Here is a 20,128-nt window from a genome sequence, read left to right as displayed (position 1 = left end):
GCCCCCGTCATACCAGGGGAGAGTGAGCTTGGCAAGAGCAATACGCGCCCGGCCGTTCCACACCAGTCTCCTCTGCAGGCTCTCCACCTCCCGAAAGTAGGCCACTGGGATAACGTCAAAGGAGTTCTGGAGTGCATAGAGGAACCTGGGAAGGGACATCATTTTAAACAGCGCGGCCCGACCCAGCGGGGACAGGGGCAGCCTGCACCACCGGGCCGTGTCCTCCCGCAGCCGCCGAAGTGGACGCAGAAGATTCTGCTCGTAGCGAGCCACCGGGTCCAGCGAAACGTATATCCCCAGGTACTTAAAGCCGCTCAGAGATATTTGAATCGGGAGCCGAGGCGGCAGGAGAGGAGGACCACCAGCGATGGGATAAACGCAGGATTTAGACCAATTGATCGTGAGACCCGAATTGTTCCCAAAGGAGGTCAGAACGTCAAAGAGGACGTTGAGTGACTGCCGCGGTGAGGTGAGGTACAGGAGAATGTCGTCCGCATACAGCGAGACCCGATCTTCAAAGCCCGGGCCCCACCGGATCCCTCTAAGCGAGGGCTCCCAACGGAGCCAGGCAGCGAGTGGCTCCAGGGCGAGAGCAAAAAGCAACGGGGACAACGGGCACCCCTGCCTCGTGCCCCTGCCAAGGGCAAAGGGCCGAGAGACCCGCCCATTCACCACCACTTGAGCCATGGGTCCCGTGTAAAGGAGCCTCACCCAGCCAATAAATCCCTCTCCAAAGCCGAATTTTTCCAAGACGGCCCAGAGGAACGGCCACTCAATAGTGTCAAATGCCATCGTGGCATCCAAAGAAACCAGCACGGCCGGTTCGGGGAGGAACTCCGCCCTGGCGAGGACCCCGTGCAGACGCCGCAAGTTAAGAGCGGTGTTGCGGTGCGGGATAAAGCCGCATTGGTCCGGATGAATAAGGTCGCACACTACACTCAACAATCGATTGGCCAGGACTTTCGCCAGGATTTTAGGCTCCGCATTGAGCAGTGAAATAGGCCGGTAAGAGGTACAGCGGTCACGAGGCTTGCCCTCCTTGGGAATAACGACTATAGTGGCCGAGAGCCGACTCTTATTGCCTCAGACAGTGTCACCAGGAGGGATCTTTCCTTCACACTATTTGGGAGTGCCCAGTCGCCCAAACATACTGGAAAACATTTGCAGATCAACTGGAGAGTGCCGGGGGTTAGACAATTGAGTCACCCCAAAACTATGCCTACTGAACAAAAGGGAAGCCACAGACCTCACCCAGAACGAGAAAACATGGGTCTCACTGGGATGGGCCCTCGCAAAATGAAACATTGCACAAAAATGGGGCGTGGGAGAAATGCCAACTGTCAGGAACTGGGTAGCTGACATGGATAGAGCCATGATTGCTGAGAAGGATGTTTTTAAACGTAGAGGATGCCCCCAAAAATGGGATCGTAAGTGGGCTGCATGGAATATGTACAGGGATGAGATTTGCCTGTCTCTCACTGTGGAGCTACAACGCAGTGAAGAAAGATTGCATGGCCCATTAAATATTGAGGACGAGATGCTCGAATGAAGAATCTTCAAGAACAATATGCTGAGAATAACCTACAAATATATTACATTTGATTGTATGTCATGGATGATTTGTATTACTGTGCTCCTAGTTATGTTGCTTAATAGAAAGAGTTAAAAAAATAAAAAAAGGTTGGTCAAAAATTGTAATGACCCATCATCAAAGTCAAAGTATGTGTGATGTCGCTTCTATGATATAGTTGTAGGTCAAAGGGTGCATGACCTCACTGCTGTTACCTCTACAAATTTGGTTAATTAATGCTACTGGATATGTAAAAGCATGGCTGTTGATTGTATATGTGGGTGATGCAAAGCCTGTATGTTTACGGTAGTGTGACATCAAGGAAGTAAGCGAGCTCCTTGCAGGTTAGAGGATGATAAAACACCTAGTTTGCTTGGTGGTAAGGGCAGGAACGAACTGCAGTGGTCTGTAGTAAGCCAATGAGATTATTTCTTACTTACGTTGTCACTACTGCTCTCACTGCGTTTAAGGCATAAATAGACCTTACTACGGGCATAGTGGGCGACAAGAAAGAAGGGAGTGTATGTTTTGCTTTCTTCTTATTCACCTCTAGGGGATTACAGGCAGTTATAGGAAAGGACGGGGAATGTGATCTATTTTCGTTTAAGTATGTATTCTATTTATAAGCAAATTTCTTAAATTGTTTTTGCACCCAAGTTTAACTTGGTGTGCATTGAAGCTGTTTTCAAGAGTAAATGCCATATATTTTTAAATAAAGAGCTGTGGATATGATCACTTGCAGAGGAAGCTTCGTACAACAGACCCTTTACTGGTACTAAGTTAAGATCAGCACCGGTAACATGGGCACTCCCAGAGTATGAGTATGGGTCTTCATTAGGAAGGTAAGAAAACCCTATAAAGATGTAGCTTTTTGAGCATTTACAGACTATCCCAGTGTTTTTCCACCCCATTTAAACATGGAAACTTACTCCTAAAAAGTTTGGAGTAATGGTGTACAGAGAGTTTAAGTTTCCCAAACGTCACCATTTTCCCAGTTTAAAAAAAATATATGAAAAGTTCAAAGCACTAGCGCGCATGTTTGCAGCCCTAACTACTGTGGCTTGCCTGCTGACAATCTGAAGGAGTAAGTGAAAAGAGAGAAGTACGTGTGAAAATCTAGGATTCTCAGCAAACATGTACAAGTGTAATTCTAGGGGTTTGTGAATCTTCAATTCGTTGGAAATCTATTCAATTAGTTGGAAAAAAACGATAGGCAGCTTTTTGGTTATCTTTTATATTTACAAGAATCTGCTCCATGGTGGCTAAAATAAAGTACAGAGGTAATGGGATATTGTTTACATGAGACAATAACAGTCCTAGATTTACACCTTTAATTTTACTACTGACCTTACAGTAGTTGTGCATATTATGGTAGTCCTATTACTAGCCGCATGCGTTACAGTTACACATGGAGAATTGTTATTTTCAGGTGAGTTAATGTGACTGCAGTGTGCATTTATGAATCTAAGATTTTTTGTTTCTCCACTGTGGAAATGTGTTTTATCATGGACTAAAATCTTACTTCTAAATATCAATGAAATGCACCTACTCCACATAACCCTCTCTGTTCCTGCCCTTAACTTGAATATAACACCTAATTATTACGGTGGGAATTTATCTGCAAGAGATGTGTTAATACCCATAAACCTACAGGTTTGTGGGTGTTTACCTTCTGTTGTAGATTAGGTCTTCAAACCTGTTGCTAACTTTTATTTTGAAATTATATACAGAACCAATCCCATTGTCAGCACAGAATGAGAGAAATCAAAACAAGATGGCAGCAGGGCGAGAAGCTGCTCCACAGAGCGCCAGAGAATGGGTATTTCAGAGGACCCCGCTGCCCACCATGAGTACTGGCTGAGTGTGCTTTACTGAATGGGGACATGGAGTCTACCCTTGGGTGTCCCAGAAGCTTTTGCTGTGGCAGTAGAGGTTCCACTCAGGGCTGGTGTGCCGTGGGGTTCACAGTGTGGAAGGATGTCATCGTCTGATTGTGGCTTTTGTAAGAGACTCCATCCAGGTGAGCCCTCTGGTGTGTGGCTGACTGCACCCGGTCATTAGCCCCTGTCCACGGAGTTCGTTAATTTGTTTGTAAAACTTTGACTAGAAATGGTGTCTTAGGCGTTCTTGAAATCTAATTAAGCTTCAGAAACACTCTTCATTAACCTGATTTACTGAGTATTTAGGCAACCTTGCAGCACTTAATTAGCAATTACCTTACATTGTTTTGTTTGCTAATTTTGTCTGAGCAGTGAGAGGTTTAGCAGCACTGTTAAGCTTGGGGTTTAGTGCTTCAAAGTGCTGGCAGTTGAATCATGATTAGGGCTCCCGGTGTTATGGTATTTATTTTCCAACATTTATGTCTGTATTTATCCATATTTGTTTTTTATGCTATCTTAATGGTATTTATCCATATTTATTTCGTATTTTAAGAATAAATGGAGTCGTAACATGGTGTATTCCCACATTTATTTAACTGATAAATCTGCACTCATACTTTAATGCCTGTTGCGCTTTAACAAATTAAGCAACCAATATAGCAGAACACTATACCCACATGTAAATATTAGCATATATACAAATATATGTAACGTATGCCTATGTTTAAGGAAATCCCATCCTGTTTTTCAACTCCCCATGCTGTCTCTCAGCTCTGATGTTGGCTTGAAATTGAAGAAGGACAGTGTCGAAAGTCACTCACAAAAAACACAATTTTCGGTATTTTTCTGCTTTTAAAAATAAATACGGACAGGAAACACATTGTTTTCCATCTTTATTTATTTGTAAAAATCAGTAAAAACAGAAAACTGGAAGCCTTAATCATGATGGAGCAAAACGGTGTGAAAAAAAACGCATTACAATACTCTCACGTACTTTTTGTCAAAGGAGGATATTTTTAGATCGCGACTTTAAATGACTTTAGCTGGATACTTTAGAAAGCACTATTGTGTGCTTACAATGCCAATAATTAGAAAGGGTGTTGGTTCAACCCATTGCTTATTATTGTTGGCTGTCTTGTTGATCTTATTGACTTGCTTCTTTTTCAGTGGCATTACTTCCTCTTCCTCTGTTTTTCCCTTCTCTCGTGCATTGCAACTTTACGATCATTTTGAATCAGTTACTTGCCACACCTGACACCCACAAATTACTTTTTTCCTTGTCTTCCAGCACGTTACAGGGGTGCTTGTGTTTTCTTGCTCACTCTCTCTCCCAAAATATTAACCCCCCTCTCCACCCCACCCGGAAGCTCCTAGTTGCTTCGCGCCCACCTAGTGGTGCATTGACTTCGTCCCCAAGAACATCCTTATCTTTTAGCACTCCATGGGAGTACGTGTATTTTCTTGCTCTCTCCCTCATATTCTCCTTCGCTGTTTACATCCCCTTCGGGGGATTTGGTTGTGACTTTAAACATTTGACTAAAGGGGAGAAAATGTCAGACTCAACAAGAACCTTATTACAGTAATGCAAAGGTTGTAACAAGCACAAATGACAGGTTAAAATTAGCAGAGGGAAAAATTGACCCAATGGGATTGTGTTTAAGCTACTAAAGGTGAAGGAGATACCAATATTTAAAAAAAATAGAGGCCGAGAATATGGACACTTTTTCGCCATATTTGTGCTCAGGGCTAATCACTAGCAGACCACAAACCAGGGGGAGTGGCTTCCAGAGTCAGACCGTTCCTTAAATCTCATTTCCATGGCAAGAAATATTTGGAAGTTATCCGCATGCTTTGCTAAACAAAAAACATCAACCAAACCTGCCTTTACAAACAGGGTGTAGGTTTGGCTGAAAGGCAGGTATTTTTCCAAGTAGTTGAGGATAACCAATTGTGTGTGCATTTGTTAGTGTTACTAAGAAAACAATCATAATAACAGAGGTCAGACAGTTCAGTTCTGGTCTAAGAATGGGGAATAGGATGTGATCCAGATTTTGAGGGACAAATGGCAGCATTTCGGGTCTAAGACTAAGTTGACCACGGGCCAGTGCAGATAGACTTACAACTGGGTAATATAGTTACGCTGAGCGGTACATGACCTATGTAAGAGGCTGGCCTGGTATATGATGTCCACTTACGTAAGTGGGCACCCTGCACCAGTCCAAGCAACCTTTATTGTGATTTAAGAGGTCTTAGACAACCTTAGTAAGCTCTCTAAGTGGTAGCTGTGGAGAGCAGCCTTCAGGGTTTGTGCAGAAGGAGTGTAAAGCAGCTTGTTTTACCAGAATGCAATCTCATAGGTATAGATTAAGTGAAAAAGAACCACACAATGTATTTATAAAAATATTTATTTATTATATAACACTCACTAACACATACAGATATCTCCTACCTGGAGATATGCACAATGCACACAATACTTTGCATAGAAATCAAGTAAATAGTACAGAATACACAGTGGACCCCAGGGGGGGACCAGACCATATACTAAGAAATTCGTATAAGAACCATAACTCTAGTCAAGACAATGTACAGAGGACATAGAAGTGCCGGGGATCCAAGGAACCACCCAAGGTGAATGACTAGGAGCCCCACGGAGATCGTGTGCAGTGTGGGAACACGGCCGCGTTCTCCGTACAAATTAACGTGTAAGTCGCGGTTGCAATTTTAAAGATTAAGAACCCTTCCCAGTGGACCCTGAAGAAACCCCGTGAAAGACAGAAGGCTGGAGCACCACCCCACCTGTGGATACCCTGGTACCCATATTACTTACACCAGGGAAGCCAGGTGCATAGGTGGTGTCGGAAAACGCTGTCGAACCCAATGGAGGACTTCCGGAAAGTGCCGCTGCTGGAGAAGGAGAAAGGTGTCCAGTGGAACCTGAAGGTGGATTCAAGTTGAAGAGTACCTGCAAGCAGAGGGGACAGAGTCTATGTAACTCGGAGTGACCCGGAGACCTGGAAGACGAATGCCCACCGATGTCGGGAGTTGCAGAGGAGTTGACGGTGACCTTAACTCTGCAGCTGTGAGGACCAGGCGACGCTGTGGAAGACCAGGAGCCGTGCACGAGCTGTCCCACGTCAAATGTCGAGAGTTGAGGGGTCGGTGTCTGTCCGGAGCCCCAACAAGACTTGGCAGCTGCAAACAACTTAGAAGTCGAAGAAGGTGCAGTGTCGGGACCAGCAAGGTCTAGGGGATTCACCACAAGCAGGGGAGTCAGGGCAGGCTCTGTGCAATCAGGAGAGCCCAAAAGAAACAAAGGTGCCCCTCAACAGGACCGACAGGCCGGAGCCACTGGAGTCGCAAAAGGACCTCAAGCAGCTCACCAAAAGATGCATGCCGCGATGCAAACGATGCGTTGTGGACTAGGATTCTGGTCACTGGAGATGCTTTAAGTTGGGGCTACTTGGAGCCCGAAGATCTTGGTGGAAGGAAGCCAAAAAGCCTTTTCAACGGCAAGTCGAAGCGGTGCACAGGGGTTCGGTTCCTGCGGCTCCCACGAGGGATTCTGGCCGCAAACTTGGAGAGGGCAGGGCAGGCCTCAAGAACTATGGAGAACCACCACCTGTGTTGTTGGACCTTTTGGAGTCCATAGGAGCTCAGGATCAACAGACTGGTCAGCTTAATTGTGGTGCCTGCAGATGGAGGGAAGTGACTCCTTCACTTGAAGGGAGATTCCTCCAGGTGTCTTGGATGCCCACAGGCCTTGGAAGGTTCCTATATGGTGCACAGGCACAGACGATGCAGCAGACTGAAAGGGGGATGAAGTCGAGCCCAAACGAAGTTCAGCCAAGTTCAAAGTGCCCAGACTGTAGAAGTTGAAGTGGTGTCTGAATTGAATTGTGTCCCATGAGGAATCTAGGGACCTACACCCAGGTAAGCCCTTAAGCCTTAAGTACCCTAAGGAAAGAGTTGTGCCGATTCAGGGGACCCTGCCAGGGGAGGGTTTAGACAGGGGAGAGGTTACTCCCATGTCCTTTGTCCAGTTTCGCACCTAAGCGGGAGCCAACGGCTCCCAGAGCTGGTTTTGAACTGGACTATGCAAGGAAGCATCAAATGTGCCCTCCATGCAGACTGAGTGGCGCTGGCCAGCACACCCACCTGACCCCAATACACTAAATCCTGTCTGTGAGGTGGTCACACCTCCCTGTGACAGGATACCTATTGTTCTGCCTTCCCCTGCTCGAGCTTGGCTAAGCAGCAGGAGGGCAGAATTGTGTCTCTGGTCGTCAGAAGCCATGTTGTGCTGTCCGGGTCTAGAAGACAGGCACCGGGAGCACTGAGAGCCTAACAGAGGCCCGTTCCAGTGCTTGGAATCATACTCCCACACCGTTTACGGTGTGGGCTTATAATTCCAGCAGGTTTCATACCAAACATGATAGGATTTGTTTCAGCCAAATTTGAGATGGTCATCGTGTAATTACGTGGTGCCCCTTTATATAGTATATGGCTGTTTCACTTACAACCTGAGAGAATGGACTCCGTAGGCTGTAGGGGTGTCCTGCTCATGCAGGAGCACTCTCACACTTAGAACCAAGCACCCTGCCTTCAGGAATGTAAAGGCCTGCTATAGGGGTGGCTTATAGGTTTTAAGTGCTGTGACCCTGGATATAGGAAACCTATATCTTTCATAAGTGGTGCTAGCATCAGCTTACACAGGCTGCAGTGGCAGGCCTGTAGTTACAGTTTGAATGGTCTCCAATGGGTGGCATAATACATGCTTCAGCCCATGGGGGGACCACTGGGGTCCCTATGCCCTGGGTACCTTAGTACAATATACTAGGGACTGATAAGGGTACCCCAGTATCCAATCTGGGATGTACCTAAGTACTGAACATAACAATTAAGGGGAGAAATCAGAGAGACTGGGGTCCTAATTAGCAGGATCAGACTAGTCAATAACAGCTTAGCACCAAGTTAAAAGTGGGGGTAACCATAAAAGCAGATCCTCCTTTCCTACAAACTATCTCTCTGGAGACGGGCCCACCACGCAACCCCAAAGATAGCCACCGCTATACCAGTAATTTAGGTGGTGGGGACTGTACTTGGAAAGCTGGGGAAGGCAGTTAATCTACAGTGCCCTGATCTATTCCACCACAGAAAAGAGGAGAGAAACTGCTCCTGTGCAAAGAATAGAGTTGATATAAAAACCTACAGGTGCAAAGTTAAAATATTCAGCAAACAAATGTTAAAATCAGCAGCAAAAAGATGTCTGCTGCAATATGATCCTCAAAGAATGTGAATTTATAAAGAATTGGGCACTACATGGTCTTTTCCTTAGGAGACTGGAATGTCGCTGACCACACAGTGGTTCCTACTCCCAAGATGGCCGCAACACTGATAAACTAAGTAGTAAAACATAGCCCTTACATATGGTAGAAGTGTAAGCACTATAGAAAAAACAAGTTAATATTGATAAAAGAAAATACGACAATTCAGGTCATATTGTCAATTCAAAGATTTTACATACGTTGCTGGTAGAGGTGAGGTTGCCATTGAAGGCTCAAGCCATATATCTGGCCTTGACTTGGCCCGAGGTCTCCCCTTGGTGCCCCTAGTCAAAAGCAAGTCAAGCCAATAGGCTGTAGATTCTGCCTCCTCTGCATCACCTTGCACCTTATCACATCATCTGTAAACCCCACCCCTGGGTGCACCAGAGGAAACGGTGGTCAGGGCCGCTGGTTATTTACATTTCTACAATCAAAATGGAAAAATCCTGTGACACTGGCTCCAAGGTGCTTGGAGAATGCTCATGTAGTGCGCAGAGGGCCAAGAAAGCTGAAAGAAGAAAGTTGGTGCAAGGGGGTGATAACCAGGTTGGGCTGATGAAGAGAGGAACTGAGAGCAAGAAAGACAGAAGGAGAAACGGAGAAAGAGACAGGTAGTGGGGCATGGAGAGCGAGAGGTAAAAAAGTGAGAGACGTGAAATAGAAAGACAAAGGGAGCAACGAAGAAGGGAAAAAGGGAGGGAGAGAAAAAGCAACCTGTAGAAACAGATGGAGAGAGAGAAATTGCAAGAGATGGAAAGAGGGAGAGCAGATTACAAAATGGCGGTAGAATGAGAGAAAGCAAGAGACCATTCACATGACGATGTTGCTCTTGTTTTGGCTCTTAGAGCCAAGCCTGACCTCTGTCTTGGCTCTTCTGATTAGTTCTCTGGCTTGCCCACTGCTAGTTGCTACAAAGCTGGTGTCCTTCAAGGGCCACCCACGCCTCACATTATAATTTACTTACCAGTTTCTAACAGTTGTATGAAAGTAAAGACTTGTGCTCTGCCTTGCAGTTTCTGGTTCTATTAACTATGTTGTATCTAGATCCAGGGTAAACAGTAAGCTGCTTCACCCGGAATATTAAGATGTAAGATTAAAGCCTTTCGTCCCACTTTTTAAATGTTTTAATGTGGAAGTGATTTAGTTGATGACCCTTTTAAGCATTATAATCTTTTCAGTGGTTCCAAAGAAAAAAAGAACTAATTCTGTGTTGATGATTTTGTTTGCTATAAATGGACAAAAGTAAAAAATAATGTTTTCTTCGGCTTATTACGTAAAAGGTTACCCAGGTAGCGACGTAGCGTTGAATGTCTTCTTGGGAAGCCGTTGCGCGCATGCTCATTGAATTAAACAAAATATTGAGTGTTATCTTTACAAATTCTCTTTACAATTGCTATGTATAAATACTGTTGTGAGAATACAGTACCCAGCAATAGTGATTTCTGTAGCAATTTTGCTTGGAGTTTTTCGGAAATATTTTTCAGGAGTTTGAGAAGTTTCTGGAACTTGGATTTGTTTATTTCAAACTCTTCCCCGGCAAATGTTTTCTTGTTAAACTCGCTGGCAAAGAAAAGGAATACATTTTAGATATGATTCTTATTTTGTACATGTCAAGAGCACAACATTTCTCTAAAATTTGAGGACTGTTCTTCTCTAAAAGGCATTGCCCAGGTTCAACCCATAGAAGGACAAGCATTGGCAAAGCCAATATTTAACTGTTTTTATTTGAAGGTGCTTCAGCTTTTTGTGTGGTTGTGTGGCTGAGTGAGTGCTAGAATGAGTCAGTGGGTGGATTGATAAAGAGTGCATGGATGGTTGGAGGGAAAAGTGGGAGTGTTTGAGTGCATGAGAGAATGAGGGCAATGCTTGGCACTATGACGTAAATTAGCAGTCGGCGCATGTCTCACCCCACCGCATGCAGGCACAAATGCTAGTTAATGAAGGCAGTCTGAGACTTCTGATTGGCTGGGCCAATATCTAGATTCCACTGTAAAAGCAGATAATACTTAATTGTGTATTTAAGGCTTAGTGAATACATTAATACGCTTGTTCCCTTAGAAGGGCACCACAGTGCTTGGAAACTGGCTTAATTTGGTCATGGATTGTACCAAACAATAGTGCAGTAAAGATTGTCAAAATCCCCTTTCAGGAGCCCTGCCTGGTTGCAGTATCACCACACCTTTGAGAGCAGAAGCTGCTTCTAGTGGTAATGCCCGCTGACCTCCCCAAGCTATCAGGTCCAGTATCCTGATCAGACACTACCTCCTTTTTGCTTATTTGTTTCCTGGGATTTAAAAGTTTGTGAACGTGGAGTTCATCATTGTGCACCTGGTGACTGTTCTGCCAGCACTAATGGCACACCTTTCATTAGGGCTACCCATAACTGATTGCAGTTCCAAGATGGAGGATAAATGCTGGCCACAGAGGACAGTAAGGACAATTCCGTCCCCACTTTTTCTTTCTCTCCTCTTCTTAGTTTATAGGGTTTTCTGGAAGGAATACATAAGGGTTTCGGTCACAGCAGTCCCCTGGAAGGTGTACCAGGCCAGCTAAAGAAGGCATTGGTCACTGCAGTGCAGTTTGGGAAGAGGACCTCTCTGAGGAGGGAACTGCTGCCCAATCCTGATTGTCTAGACCATTTGAACTTCAATTATATATAGACTCTGGCAGTGGCCTTAACCCAAGTGTCTGAACTTTAATACAAAAGCTGCAGCTTTCCTTCAGGTTGGTTTATACTCCTTGGACACAGCCCGGCATGTCGCCTGCTGCTGTTGGTGGTTCCAGAAAGCGATCTGAATGATGCCCATTTGCTCCATGCTAGCAATAAGTCTGAACTCCCTTGCAGCTCGTAGGCTTGCCCTGCCGCTGTTTCTGAAATTGTTTGTGTGGAAGCTCGTAGCCGACCCAAAGGTTACACCCAATTGATTTGCTAGCTAACCAGAGTGAGAGAAAGCTGTATGAGCTAGAGTAAGCCATTTGTGCATGTGGGCTTGCACATGTTGAAGTTAGACTACTGTCTCCGCTGCTACATCATCGGCTTTGGTCCCCAACCGCCATGAACACGGAGCCTCTGACAAGGATCCTGTAAGGCCACTAGGAGACCAACAGCACTAAGCCTCAAAGAAGGAGGTAGGGCCTACCTCTCTGGACCAGAACTCTGAGATGCAGGTTACATGAGACACATTATTATTTGATACCTTTGTGTTTGCTTGCTTTTAGGTGTACCGAAACAATAGTGTTACGAACAGTAACGTTTTCCAACTTCACAAAAAAAGCATCTCAGTTTTGGTAGGAAGGATGTGATCTTCCATTTTTCAGGGTAGTGATTGTGGTCAATTAGCTTTTCATAATTGCTTTGTGGTAGTATTGTATTTTCTCTTTCAGTATTGTGCAAATGCTTATGATAGTTTGCTGGTCGCCAACATTGCATAGTGTTGATAGCCAGTTGTTTGTGATTTACTACTGTATTATATTGCCTTACATTTTTCTTTGTGTTTTGTGTGCTTAGTACTGTTTTGAATTAACATTATCAAAAAGCCACTACAATTTGCTATTCTACTTTTTATGACCAGAGGCTTAATTTGTGAACCAACTTTTGAACTAATAGGTTAGTTTGTTATATAAGGAATCTGAATGGGTTGCAGTCAGACCTACCTAATTAATATTCATTAGGTAGGTCACAAAATGAGACTCCTTCTGATTGGTCACAGTCACAGGAATGGTGGCCTATGAGGGTCAGTAGAGAACATGCCTGTGATTGCTTTTAAATGAAGAAAATCCTTTTCTAGGAACCCGATATCCTCAAAGGAAACAGGGGCTGCCTTAAAAAAAGGGGGTTCTCTGTGTTTTTAAGTTTAATTGAGAGTTGGCAGTGGCCCCTGCAACACTGCCTACTCACACCGAAGCATTTACGCCAATTTCCATAGGGTATGGGGTCCACAAAGGACCCCTTCCATTTTGCAAATCAGTTACAACTTTAGTAACTTTTCAATGCTTTGTGACTATTATTACGTTCATAAACCATTGATATTTAGGGATAGGAAGTGCCGTTTGGAAAGGACTCCCCAACATGCACCTTCCACATTGCGATTCGTAATCCATTGGGTTTAAATATATTTTTATTGTATTTTTGTAACATAACATAGAAAAGGAAATTTTTTGTATAGCCTATGTCCTAGTTTCACATTAGTAAATTGCTTCCAGTGTTACGTAGAGCTTTTTAGCTCCCAGTGTCTTTTTTTCTTGTATAGTAATCAAATGTTTTTGGGCATATAGACTTACAGCAGAACCCAGATGCCAGAAAGGTATGTGGGTAAGCGATCCCGCCCCTCCACCACCTTTCCAGCAGTCTGTGCCTTGTGGGTGTCCCGTAGCCCCTAACTGAGTAGGCGTATAGTAGCAACAGTATAATATTTTCAGAAGTGTTTCTCTACCTCTGGCATGGCAGATACCAGTACCCCCACTGATGAATATATATGTTATTGCCCATCATGTAGCCTGATGGCAAACTCACTCCTAGGCATCTTGGAAAGGAAGCCTTTCACCAGGGTCAAGCCTATTTAGGAACTGGTACAGCCTGGATACCATAAGCCGCTCGCTGTCATTATTCAGAAGACATTTTTCAAGTGAGGTGAGGTCCTAGTGACCTCGCTTTCCGTGTATGGATGTAGGAAATCATTCAGTCTTTTGTAACTCAAACTCATCTAAGCTGCTCAAAGGGTATTATTTTCCCCCTTTCAAACATGTCTTCCAGAGTTGTGCAACCCCCTTCTTCCCATCCGAGGAAATCTTGCCTATCTTGGCCAGTAGAGAATTCTTCTTTACCCCAAAGGGGCATTAATTAGGAGGGGGACGTGGTTAGGCCTCGCCACAAGCCTTTTTTACCCCAGACCTTTGAAGAAGACGCTGTGATCAGGGAGACATACAAATGAGCATTCTTATGAGTTTTGGCCACCCAGTGGACCTTTAATCTATTTCTGAGCCACTTTTAGGAGTAACTTTACCACCTCCTAAAATGGGTTTAGTGCCTAGTTCAAAACTTTTTAGCAGCTGTAAACCCACAAATGTAGCGACTCACAAGGTTTGTGACCACTAGAAGGTTTCGTACATCTGGCCCCTGGTTCTGTCTTGTTTTTCTATGGGGAGGCTTCCAAGCAAATATAGTTTATTTATGTACCATTTATATAATTAATCCCAGTGTGAAATCTAAAACTTAGACATTCAGGTTGCTTTTTCCGCAAAAATGTGTGTAATGGACATTTATATATATTTACCTGTGCTCCTTTAGTTCATCCACCTGTTAAACGAAAGAGATAACAGAGTTACAGGTTATTGTGCTTGAACTGATAATGAAGCACATTCACAAGGATTAAAGGGTATCTTTGGGGTTCAGGCATCTCTCGTCCGAGTGACTCTGTGAGAAGAGGGAAGTCGGTTTCTCATTAAGCAACACTTAACGTGTGTTTCTCCTTTGAAACCCCCAGTATTTGCTTCATGAGCTGGGTGAGGGGGTGCTGGCGATCAATTCCTGCAGTTGCAGCCCCGTGCGGCCGCAGGTATGAGCGGGGTGAGGCCGCCACCCCCAAAACTCGTGCCGCCCTGGGCAGATAGCACCCACTCCCCACTTGCTTATGCCACTGTCTGCCAGAATATACCTTCCTTCAGAAGAAAATATTTCCGCCTCAGATTGGGTATGGTATTAAACTCCATTCTTTTATGTAAAGTATTGGTTAATATACTATCCCTTAATTGGCATTTTATTTTATACGTACCGAAAAATATTTCTAAATCCCTGTCTTTGGGTAAATGTGGTTAGTTAGCATGGTAGGTGACCTCCTCCATGGTGAAACTAGTTCAATTATAGAGAAATAGTGTCGAGATTGGTTTCCTATTGCTGACTTAAGCACTTTTGTTTCTTGTATTGGTCATGCAGATATACTTTGCAGTTACACTCAATGGTTTCTTACCTGTTTTGTTGTGGCTGTCCAATTTTGTTGTAGTTCTGTTTCTGTAATTTTAATGGATTTGCAAATTTGTTCTAAGTGTTGGTTCCCCTCTTTGATGGCCCTATTAAATTTCCCCACAGCAATTCTTGAGTTTTCTTCTATTATTTCGATAGTCTCTTGTTCATCTTTGTCCAGTCTCCATCTCATTGCATCATACTGCTCAGATACTTCTTGTTTAAGGTGGGTAGATGTGTCCTGCAGGAGGTGAGACACACAGACAGAGTGCAAGTACTGTGCTATCTATTACAGCCACATCAGTGAAGCTATTCTGTGAAATACCATCATATGTTTAGGTCAGGTATGATTTATCGTGAAGCAATTATGTTTTTTATAATTTAGCAAATGTAATACCAAAATGGAAACATTAATTCAAGGGCTACAACAACATGTACGTGGAAATTAGGCAATATTTTAAGAGGGTATGACATTTCTGCACATGTTAATATTACGCCTGTACTCCAGAAGTCTACAACTGCCATTTTGTTTGAGGAGTACTCCTAGAACTCTGCAACTTAAAAAAACAAACACAAATTTGCTCCAAATGGAGAAATCATACTACAGAGTGTTAGACGGCGACCTCAGAGGAGCCCGGAAAGGGGATCCTGACTACCCTGAGACCCACCCTCAAAGTATCGTAGCCGGGCACTGGCGGGAGATTCCCCAGGGGGAGGATTCTCGCAACTAGGATCGTACTTCTGGCACCACACGACACAGAGGGACCACACTGGGTATTCTCAGAACAAGCTTTATCAAACAGGTATCACTGCAAATATGTACAAGGTGAGCACGGGCTCAAGAGTCTCGGAAAGGTAGGGGGTAGCGGGACTGTCTTTGGTAACGGTTCAAAGCAGGGACGTACCCGGCGCACAGCTCACAATCCTCGAGCTGGGGGATACGTGGTCGGAGGTGGGGTCCGGCGGGACCGTGAGAGTCTGGGGGAGCCGCGAGTCACTCAGCAGGGCTCAGGTACAAGTTCGGAGGTCTTACGATCTTCAGGGAGCCGCGAGTCACTCAGCAGGGCTCAGGTACAAGTTCGGAGGTCTTACGATCTTCAGGGAGCCGCGAGTCACTCAGCAGGGCTCAGGTACAAGTTCGGAGGTCTTACGATCTTCAGGGAGCCGCGAGTCACTCAGCAGGGCTCAGGTGAGTTCCAGTTCCAGGAGCCGCGACCACGTCAGCAGGCTCTCGTTGTTCCAGCGTCGAATCTGCCGGACAGCCCCAGAGCACCCCTTGTTATAGTTCGACCCCTCTTTGATGTCCGGAGTCTGTGCAGGCAGGGGTCTTGTCACCTGGGGGTCGCTTGTCGGGATTTCCTGCTATAGTCTTTTGATCCTTTCAGGGCCGGGTCGGGAGGAGTCCCAGACACCCAGCAGGCGTGGAGCCAGCCCTCAGGGAGGCCGGAGGGCCGATCGAAACCCATCGTCCCGGGGGAGTTCAGAGGTGCGATAGAAACTGCTCCTCCCTCTCTCATCCCCTGGAAGCGTGATGTCCTCCAGCCGGAGTGGCGCCTCTATGCCCGGGTCGCGCTGGGGCCGGGCGGCCATCTTGGTGCATGAAGTGGGCACGCGGGCCCGGGGTGGCCGAAAGGGGAGAGGCCAGGGACGGAGATGTCCGGGTCGGTGCGTGTGTCCTGGTGGGGAGGTTCGGCCGGGCCGGGGGCTTGGGCTGTAGGTACCAGGTTTCGGTGGTGCGGGGGCACGGAGGGCCATTCTACGAGGCCGGGTCCAACACGCGTCCCCCCCAGCTGAAAGCCGGAGAGAACTGCCCATCAGCTTGGGGGGTTCTCTTCGCTGAGGCGGAAGAACCGGGAGAGGCCGTCAGCATTGGCGTGGTCCGTACCAGGGCGGTGTTCCACGGTGAAATCCATCCCCTGGAGGGAGATTGACCACCGCAGTAGCTTGGGGTTTTCTCCTCGCATCTGCATGAGCCAACGTAAGGGCCGATGGTCAGTTTGGACTCTGAAATGGGTGCCAAACAGGTAGGGTCGTAGCTTTTTGAGTGCCCAGACCACGGCAAAAGCTTCGCGCTCTATGGTGCTCCATCTTTGTTCTCGGGGCAACAGCCGCCGACTGAGGAAGGCGACGGGCTGGTCTAGGCCTTGGTCATTTACTTGGGACAGGACGGCCCCAATGCCATGCTCGGAGGCATCGGTTTGGACTATGAACTCCTTGGCGTAGTCGGGAGCCTGGAGGACGGGGGCAGTACACATGGCCCTTTTTAGGGCATCGAAAGCTTCCTGGCAGGCAGCCGTCCACTGCACTTTCTTTGGCTGTTTTTTAGAAGTGAGTTCTGTGAGAGGGCCGACAAGGCTGCCATACCCCCGAATGAATCTTCGGTAGTAGCCCGTGAGTCCCAGAAAGGCTCGGACCTCCGTCTGGGTGATGGGTGGTTCCCAGGCCAGGATGGCGTCGATCTTTGGCTGTAGCGGGGCGACCTGGCCACTCCCGACCTGGTGCCCCAAGTAGAACACGGATCCTTGCCCGATCTGGCACTTGCTGGCTTTTACTGTGAGGCCTGCCTGGCGCAGGGCGATTAGCACCCTTCGGAGGTGCTGGAGGTGCTCACTCCACTCTGAACTGAAGACAGCGATGTCGTCCAGGTATGCCGCGCTGAACTGTTCTAGCCCGGCCAGGACTCTATTCACCAGTCGCTGGAAAGTGGCCGGGGCATTTTTCATCCCGAAGGGCATTACGCGGAAGCGGTAGTGCCCATCGGGGGTGGAGAAAGCGGACCGCTCTTTGGCCCCTTCGGTGAGCGCAATCTGCCAGTATCCGCAGGTGAGGTCGAATGTGCTGAGGAACCGGGCTGCCCCTAGTCGGTCAATGAGTTCGTCGGCTCGTGGAATGGGGCGGGCATCGGCTCGGGTAACGTCATTGAGCCCCCGGTAGTCCACGCAGAATCGGAGCTCGGGGGCGACACCGGGGGCCGCTGCCTTCGGGACCAGGACCACGGGGCTGGCCCAGGGACTGTCAGAGGGCTCGATCACCCCCAGGGTCAACATCTTCGAGACTTCCGCTTGAATGCAGGACCGGACCCGGTCAGGAACCCGGTAGGCTCGGTGTCTCACCGGCGGGCTGTCCCCGGTGTCCACATCATGAACACACCAGTCGGTGACCCGGGGGGTCAGGGAGAAGAGGTCAGAAAATTGTCTTAGGAGCTGGCGGCAGTCCGCTTGTTGCTGGGCAGTGAGGGCTGGGGAGAGGTTCACTCCTTCCACGGAGCCATCCTGCTCCTTGATACACAGGAGGTCCGGGAGGGGATCCGACTCATCTTCGGCCCCGTCATCGGTGGCCAGCAGGAGGCTCAGTTCTGTCCGCTGGAAGTGAGGCTTGAGGCGGTTCACGTGCAGGACCCGGAGGGGATCCCGAGGCGACTGGACGTCCACCAAGTAGGTGACTTGGCTCTTCTTCTCGACCACTTTGTAGGGCCCAGTCCATCGGTCCTGGAGAGCGCCAGGCTTCACTGGGGCCATGACCCACACCTGCTGGCCCGGCTGGAACTCGACCAGAGTAGCATTCTGGTCGTACCAGCGCTTCATTTCTTCTTGACTCGCCTCCAGGTTGGCCTCGGCCAGTTCTCGGAACCTCCTGGTCTGGTTCCGGAGGGCCAGGACATATTGGAACACATCTCGGGGGGTGGCCTGGGGTGCTGCCTCCCACCCTTCCTTAACTAAACTGAGGGGACCTCGGACGGGGTGCCCATAGAGTAATTCAAACGGGCTGAACCCTAAGGACTTCTGGGGGACCTCCCGGTAAGCGAACAAGAGGCAGGGGAGCAGGACGTCCCACTTACGCCGGAGGGGCTCTTCTAGGCCAGCGATCATCCCTTTCAAAGTCCTATTAAACCTCTCTACTAGGCCGTTCCCTTGGGGATGGTACGGGGTGGTGAACTTATAGGACACCCCACATTGTTGCCACAGGGACGTCATATACCTGGATATAAAATTAGTGCTGCGATCGCTCACGACCTCGCGGGGGAAACCCACCCTGGAGAAGATCCCCATCAGGGCCCGGCCCACCACGGTAATGGTGCGTAGGGGAATAGCCTCTGGGTAGCGGGTGGCGTGGTCCACTAGGACCAAGATGAAACGGTGACCTTGGGATGTGGGGGGGGTCCAGTGGCCCCACGATGTCGATCCCGACTCGTTCGAAGGGGGTACTGACGACCGGGAAGGGTTGGAGGGGAGCCTTGCGCTTCCCCCCACTCTTCCCACTGGCTTGGCACGTGGGGCAGGACTTGCAGTGCTTCTACCGCTGCTTTCATCTTAGGCCAATAAAAATGGGTCACGAGACGGCTGTAGGTCTTGTCCTGACCCAGGTGACCGGCGAGGGGGACATCGTGGGCTAAGCCCAGGAGGAAATCCCGGAAGCGGAGAGGTACCACCAGTACCCGTCCGGATCCCAGCTCCACTGATTTCTGCTCACTATACAGGACGTTATTCTCCCAATAGATTCGGTGCGTTCCGGTCTGGTCACCTGCGGCTTGGCCCTCGGCCTGGCGCCGCAGCCCGACCAGGGAAGGACAGGTGGCTTGTTCCCGGCAAAACTCTTCTCGGGTGGGCCCGTCCTCGTGGTGCCAATGGGCCAACTCGGGTAGATCCCCCAACTCGGGGACCGGGGCGGGGTCGGATGGTGCGGGTTCGTCGCTGACGACGGACCCTTCCGATGGGGGAACGGGAGGACCCTCGGCGGGGACGGTGCTGGCTACTTTGACCGGGGTGCTCTCGATTTCTCTCCGGGGAGTGAGTCGGGCTGTCATAGATCGGGTGGTGGCACACACCCACTCGGGGAGTCCCATCATTCCTAGGTGGGCCTTGCACTCTACGTGCTTCCAGGGGGAACTCTCCAGGTCGTTCCCTAAGAGGCAGTCGACCGGCTGGGAGGTTCTTACGGCCACCTTGAGTTTGCCTATCACCCCTCCCCACTCAAATGGCACCAGGGCCACCTGACACATACTTTCCCTATTGTCTGCAGATATTACGGGGCAAAAGACATTGGGGAGGATCTGCTCCTCGGGAACTAGGTGCCTGAGGACACCGGTGATACTGGCCCCGGTGTCCCGCAGGGCCTCTACCTGGTGGCCATTGATCTTGACGAGCTGCCCATATTTCTGTGTGTTGGACGGTAGGAGGCTACCAGGGATCATTTCCCTATCTCCCAGGGATACTAGGGCCATCGCAGCTGGTTCCCACTCCTCGGCTTCCTCAACCTCCTCCCCTAGGGCTACGTTGGCTATCTGTCTCGCAGGGGTGACTTGGGTGGCCATGGGGCACTCTGGGTCATTGGCGTAGTGCCCGGGTTTCTGGCAGCGGAAACATGTGACGGTCACCCGGTGTCCCCGTCTCCC

The 20,128-nt window shown here is 48.1% G+C and overlaps 2 protein-coding genes across 6 annotated transcripts in view; one reads left to right on the top strand and one right to left on the bottom strand.

Moving 5' to 3' along the window:
- Positions 1-20,128, top strand: part of ZCCHC4 (zinc finger CCHC-type containing 4) — a 452,628-nt gene that overhangs the window by 216,869 nt on the left and 215,631 nt on the right. The window lies entirely within an intron of this gene.
- LOC146862951 (uncharacterized) overlaps positions 1-20,128 on the bottom strand; it is a 56,920-nt gene that overhangs the window by 6,203 nt on the left and 30,589 nt on the right. The window contains exons 4-6 of the mRNA XM_085642319.1: positions 14,744-14,977; positions 14,051-14,073; positions 10,204-10,337 (exon numbers count right to left, since the gene is read on the bottom strand). Of these exons, the coding sequence (XP_085498445.1) occupies positions 10,204-10,337; positions 14,051-14,073; positions 14,744-14,977 (391 nt within the window). The remainder of the gene's footprint in view (positions 1-10,203; positions 10,338-14,050; positions 14,074-14,743; positions 14,978-20,128) is intronic.

The sequence above is a fragment of the Triturus cristatus genome, chromosome 2_2 (genome assembly GCF_964204655.1).
Source record: "Triturus cristatus chromosome 2_2, aTriCri1.1, whole genome shotgun sequence".
Lineage (NCBI taxonomy): Eukaryota > Metazoa > Chordata > Amphibia > Caudata > Salamandridae > Triturus > Triturus cristatus.
This window is presented reverse-complemented; position numbering and strand designations above follow the sequence as displayed.